Source organism: Hydractinia symbiolongicarpus, chromosome 3 (genome assembly GCF_029227915.1).
Source record: "Hydractinia symbiolongicarpus strain clone_291-10 chromosome 3, HSymV2.1, whole genome shotgun sequence".
Taxonomy (NCBI): Eukaryota; Metazoa; Cnidaria; class Hydrozoa; order Anthoathecata; family Hydractiniidae; genus Hydractinia; species Hydractinia symbiolongicarpus.
Window position 1 is genome coordinate 26,449,867 of NC_079877.1, and position 6,005 is coordinate 26,455,871.

Sequence of the window (6,005 nt, forward strand, 5' to 3'; positions counted from 1 at the left end):
AAAAGTTCCCCAGCTTTTTCATTAGCGCATAAGCACTTAGATAAGTTTTTTCTAAATGAGTTTGGATACTAATACCCGTTTACGCAAAGGACACGCGAACATCAAACATTAGCACAAACAAAGTAATAAGAACATTTCTTGATAAACATGAAAACCTTGTTTACGATTAATTTGGGGGTTAAGGCTTGTTGCCTAGCAGCAAAAATTTTTCAAATATAAAACCAACTGAAATTTGTAAATAGCGGCATGTTTTCAGGTTTTTATAGTTCATCTAATTAATTATATACGGTATAATTTTTATTCCCTCCTTTTTATGACTGAATAATATAGGCTTGTTAATGCTTGATGTTTTCGGCCAAATTTTGAGCCACATTATGCTTATAAAAATTACTGTACTTTGTGCACAATGTTATAAAACCAACGAATAGAACAGAACGATAAATTAACAATGAGATTGATCTACTGCTACGCAACATCTATGTAGCTCTTAAGATGCGGAGTCTAATTTACATTTTAAAATTTTACAAATTTACAGAATTAAAACTAAAAAAAGATTTAGTGTTTTCTACCAACCATCAGCTCGCTCTAGTAAGCCTGTTCCATAAAACAAGCTTCTAACCTAAGTCGCCAGTGGGCTGTCCTAAAGGATCTACACTCTCTATTTTTTAATTTATTTGCTCCAGTTGAAAAGAAACCACAAATCCGAACTGTTTGGCCAATGTGTATATATCTGGTCTTAGTTTGCACAGCTCATACATTTCTGCAAACATCGTATTGTGTTTATATCTAAACTGAAACCACTCGCGCGGTGAAGTAGGAAAAGGAACACTCCACGTGTTAGGACGACCATTCAGTTTGATAATACCATTTAGTTTAAATGCTAACGAACTTTTGCCGAAACCTTGCTTATTCTGCAACATGTTCTTACATTTACATAAAATTTGCAGTCTCGTACTTTGTCGACCCCGTAAATATATCCCGATTTCAAATCCGTTTAATATAATCGGGCAACCAAGAGAAAATATATCTGCGTCGTTCTCCTGGCGAACGAACTTGGCGTATCTTTTTCTTTTTAGCACCATGTAGGGTTTTACGGTTAGGGACGCTACGGAATTCTGAATTCCGTAAGTGTAAATACATTCTTGTAACTTGTTTATATACCAGTCTTTATAACCGCCCCAGATCGAGAAAGGCGAATTTTCACACGTCATGACGTTTGTAAGGAAGTCACCTGTGACGTGGTTGGTATCAACAACCGACAATAACTTCTCAATAAAAATCAGAACATCGCTTTTAAACTTGGCATCCTCCGCCAAAAGCGGTTCTCTTGATTTCAACCAAACTTGCATGCAGTACACAAACAAATTCTTATGTTTAATGTTAATCTGATGTTGAACGTTAGGCTCCAGAAACAAATTTAACGTACACAAAGGTAGCTGAATAAATTTCCCTGGCGTCTTTTCAAGACATTCGTCTAAGGGAGAGAACATATAGATGAGCACTGGTGCGCACATTTTCTTCACGTTTGCGCACATACTTTGGTGAAATGGTAACTGGTTCTCCATTGCAGAGACAAGTAACACAATTTTGTTAATTTCAGTAAGTTTGACCAAGGTTTTGGCTTTTTTGCTTAAGAAATCTAAGCACGCACTAATCAATCCGTCATAACAATACCGCATGGCAAGAAAACAAACTTCCAGTACAGTATTTAGATCGTGGCTGTTTATATGTTGTTTGTTATAAAAACAACGTAACAGGATCAGCATAGGCTCGGTCTCACCCTTCCGAACTTGAACTTTGATTTCCTTCTCATTGGTTTCTCTCATCCCACTCGAGAAAAGGCAGTTAAAGAAAGAGCTTTTTGCCGCAAGTATTACGCTGTGCACATGCACTTTTGTTGATTTTATAACATTTTTCTCAATGACGTTACCTTGATCATTCGGTACATTGTTGCAGTTTATAGGATTAGAAAGGACAGACGAGAAAGCATTCTCTTTTGTCGAGCAAGTTTGTTCAACAATTTGAAATATCTGTTCACTTTTGACATCACATGTTATGCTCTCCCCAGTTTCTTCCACTTTTATCGGCTGTACATCAACAGATGACGACTCCTCGTTTTCAATGTTCGTCAGCTCCTCGTCCGAACAGGCCGCTACTTCGACACTTTCTGTAACTTCCTCAGCGTCTATCTCAATAACTGGAATGTCATCTGTATTTACGCTTTCTTGTCTTCTTTCATCAGTAAATGAAGTTGAAGATCCCTTTTCCACGTTGTTGATGGGTACGTCTTTTGAAAAGCTGCAAGGATCAGACTGATAAAATAAAAACAACAACAGATGTATCAAATGTACATAAAAAAAGTTTAGGCAGACAACTGTTAGTCAAAAATTACGTAACAAATCTAATTCACTTTCCACCTCAAGTATAAAATTGTTTATTATTATTATTATTATTGAATTATTGAAATTTGTTTACCCATAAACCCTTTAGTTCCTATTGGCACTGCTATCATCGAGGGTTCTGCAAAGGGGGTCCTAGAAGTGGCACAACTTCACAAATAAGTTTGGCAGATAAATAAAGTTAAAAAAAAACGAAATATTAATTTTTATGTTAAAGTTTGTTGTAATAGGAAAGTGAGTCAGAACATTTACTCTACAGTCTGCTAATGCGAATGCTGTTACCGAAAATCGCAAAAAAGTTTTCTAATCTTTTGCTTTATGAAACTCTTCAAACTATTGAGGCAATTAATTTACGCTAATTTTGGTGCCTTTTGTCAATTTTGCAGAAATTAGTTTCCGCAAAAATTACTGGAATGTCTGCTATTTGCGAAATTTTCGAAAATTAATTCTCGAGAAATGATTTTTTTTCCTTTCTAAAAATTTACACTATATTTAGTATATAATTTAAATTTGAATTTTAACTTCGGCGGTCTTTATTTTAGGTCTCCTACATAGACCTTGAAAAAGGTATACGGTCCTCATTTTCTTTTTTCGTGTCAGTCACAAAATTTAATTCTTGCAAAAACTTCACAATAATCAGTTTTCGCGAAAATTAAATTTTGTTTTAAAAAGAAATATTGTGAAAATTAATTCCCTTAATGCTGTTCAATTCTCACATTATTTTTTCATTTAAACATATTTCTCATCCCTTGCATATTCGAATCAGCAATACGTAGTGTATATCATTTTGGAAAATGTAAATAGGAAAACATACCAACCTCTGAACTTTTATATTTCTTTTCACATGTCTGTTGCACAGGACAGCCTTCACCCACTGTTAACTTTCTTTTATTTGTTCCAGCATCACAGGAAATGTTCACAACCTAAATAAAAAGATTTCAATTCAAACATGGGGTTTCTTTCAGGGTGGCCACAGGTTTTACATTTCATAATTTTAGGAGGTCAAAATAGGAGAAAACACTATAATTTTTTTTAGGTTATTTTTGAGATTAAAGGTGTTAGGATTTCTGACAATTAGTTATAGCAAATAATTACATTCGATCAGTAAATTAGGCCATTATCACTAACTAAAATCATTCGGGCTACAGAAACACTGGGGTGCCATTCGATTTGTAATAATAATCAAAAAAAAAAAAGATTGTATTAAAAAGAAGTCCAGAAGTTCTTTCTCCCACACGACACAGCAGGCAATAAGTCAGCCCTGCCCTAGGTTTTGCGAGGAGAGATGTTCTGCGAAGACTTTAACAATTGAGTATCCTGTATAGTTTTCTTTATGTTAAACTGTGCCGGTGACAAGCATTTTCGAAGCATGTCACCGGCGACTTCTGCGATATACAGCCTAATGATCACGTTGGCAGTTTTATTGCCGCCCTAAAAAAAATTCTAATTTTAAGGGCAGTCAGTTTATAATAAATCTGAAAAGAAAACAAAATAAAAAACTGCATTAAATTGGTGCCGTTCTTTTATCATTTTACAAAAATAAAAATCTATACGTGAGAATTTGTTCATCATTTTATAGCTTTTATAGCTTAACGTTAAAACTTGCGAGGAAACCGTTAAGTATAATTGCCTTGGTAAGTGGTTTTTGGCTTGCAAAATGAGCAAAAATCATCAATCTACAAGATTCTTGGATTTCCTATTTTTTGTCTCGTTCAAATTTATAACAAAATTTCTTTAAAATTTTTGGACCTAATTATTTTTTGGCTTGGTCTAAAATTTTTGTCATATATATACTATAGGCTTTTGTATATTTAGAAAGATTCAGAAAAATAGTTAAAGTTAAAATATTTCCCAACACTGTGACTCCATGTTTAGATCCTCAATTAACAAACATAAGACAATGCCATGAGTTCCATGCGATAGCAACATGCCAACATCAGCTATCCAGGCGTGTGAGTTATGGGATGTGTTAAATATGCTCTTTAGTAAAAATGGCAAAGAAATTATAAGAAGTTGATATTTTAGAGAGTAGTCAAGTTGCAGCTTATGAAAATGCAAAAAGCATTTATTAAAAAATGTATTTGAAAAATCAATTGTGTAACATCATGAGCAACTGCATCATTAAAAACAGTTTATAACCACTTGTGGTTAAATTAAATTAAGCGTTAATTAAATGCCACATTTTTTTATCCCTGTTAAATAAAAGTTTGTAAATTAAATGCTGTGTTTTTTTCTGCGTGTGTTAAATTAAATGTGTTGAACATTGTATTTTAAAATTCTTAACTGTATAAAAAAACATGCCCTTAATTGTTACTACAGAGAAAATATAACCCTGATGACAAGAGGTTGGGGGTAAATAGCACTATAAACAAAATGGCAGACCATCGCGGTGAGTACACATGGGATGAGCCAGCGTCTCTTCTTTCACTGTTTAAACTTAATTATAGCACACCACTTAGGGGACTAAAAAAAAAATTTTAAAAAACACACACACAAATTATCTAGCTAGAGATATAGATTTGCACGTGTCATGTGTGTAGCACGCATGTTGTTTTCTCCATTTCCTGAATTTCCTGAAAAATGGCCCAAAATTATTCACAGCAAAGATAACATTATGGAGAACAAAGGTGATGACTTGCCAAAGATTGCTACATATATGGGGGTGAGTTTGAGCAACCTTTTGAATAAAATTTGCCTTTCTTACTGAATAACTCCTGAGTTGCCCAAATTATCTTTGAAATTACCTCTGGGTAGCTAGCTAGCCCAGAGGTAAATAACACCAACTAATAGTTAAATAAAAAAATAAACTTACTTCTTCTACTTCTACGATATAAAGCGTCCTATCACTTAGTGCTTCGTTGTCAAAAAAAATGTCAAATGGATCTCCCTCCATGATCTCAGGAACTTCCATTTGCTTTACCCTGACTGTCAGCATTAGATTAAGCAGCCACTCGTTTGCCGTAAATACGGACTTTTACACGACCCCGTTAGCCATAAAGAGCAACCGGGCTGTATTTTAATTAAAAGCCGCACTAGCACTGATGGCTCCTCGTATCTTTACCCGACGCGCGCCAAACACCAAGTATTTACAAATACTTTAGTGTTTCTAGCTAAATTTTATGATAAATGCTCTTTTCTGAATATTGTTTTATGATATATGTCCCAACTTTGTGTACCTTTTATAATCTATGTATTTTTTATTAACATCCAGGTTTAACCTGGGTTTAATAATAGCCACTTCAGCCTCTGAGGCTGAAATTTCTAAGATATCTGTGTAGCTAGCTAGCTAGCTAATGATGCTCTCAAACTTAAAATTATTTTTTTAATTGCTAGGTGTAACAAAGCATGTAGAGAAGTGTTATGCAGAAATTTAGTAAGCCAATATTAAAAAAAATTGGTTAAATTACAGAAGTGATATAAATTGGGTAAAAAAGTAGGAGTTTCAATGTTTCGTTTTAATGGGAAATCTTGTGCGTAAATGAAAATAATATGAAAGACTTTGCTCAAATTAATGATTAACCATATCAAGTATTATATGGTTCTTTTGCATATTCGGAATTGAAATTCCAATGAACGAAATGATTCTCCACTAGCAAGATAACGCAA

At 34.0% G+C, this 6,005-nt stretch overlaps 1 protein-coding gene across 1 annotated transcript; it reads right to left on the minus strand.

The window, feature by feature from the left end:
• Positions 1–442: 442 nt before the first annotated feature.
• Positions 443–5,431, minus strand: LOC130636520 (uncharacterized). The gene is made up of 3 exons (XM_057446265.1): positions 5,212–5,431; positions 3,218–3,322; positions 443–2,312 (listed from the first exon to the last, which is right to left on the minus strand). The coding sequence occupies exons 1-3, from the start codon at positions 5,332–5,334 to the stop codon at positions 666–668; spliced, it is 1,875 nt and encodes a 624-aa protein (XP_057302248.1). The 5' UTR covers positions 5,335–5,431; the 3' UTR covers positions 443–665.
• Between the last annotated feature and the right edge of the window lie 574 nt (positions 5,432–6,005).

Excerpts from the sequence above, each read along its gene's own strand:
- LOC130636520 (XM_057446265.1), bottom strand. The coding sequence starts at position 5,334 with ATGCTGACAGTCAGGGTAAAGCAAATGGAAGTTCCTGAGATCATGGAG. Across the intron at positions 3,323-5,211 it reads ATATCGTAGAAGTAGAAGAA|GTTGTGAACATTTCCTGTGA; the intron begins GTAAGTTTATTT and ends CTTTTTATTTAG. Across the intron at positions 2,313-3,217 it reads AGAAATATAAAAGTTCAGAG|TCTGATCCTTGCAGCTTTTC; the intron begins GTTGGTATGTTT and ends TTATTTTATCAG.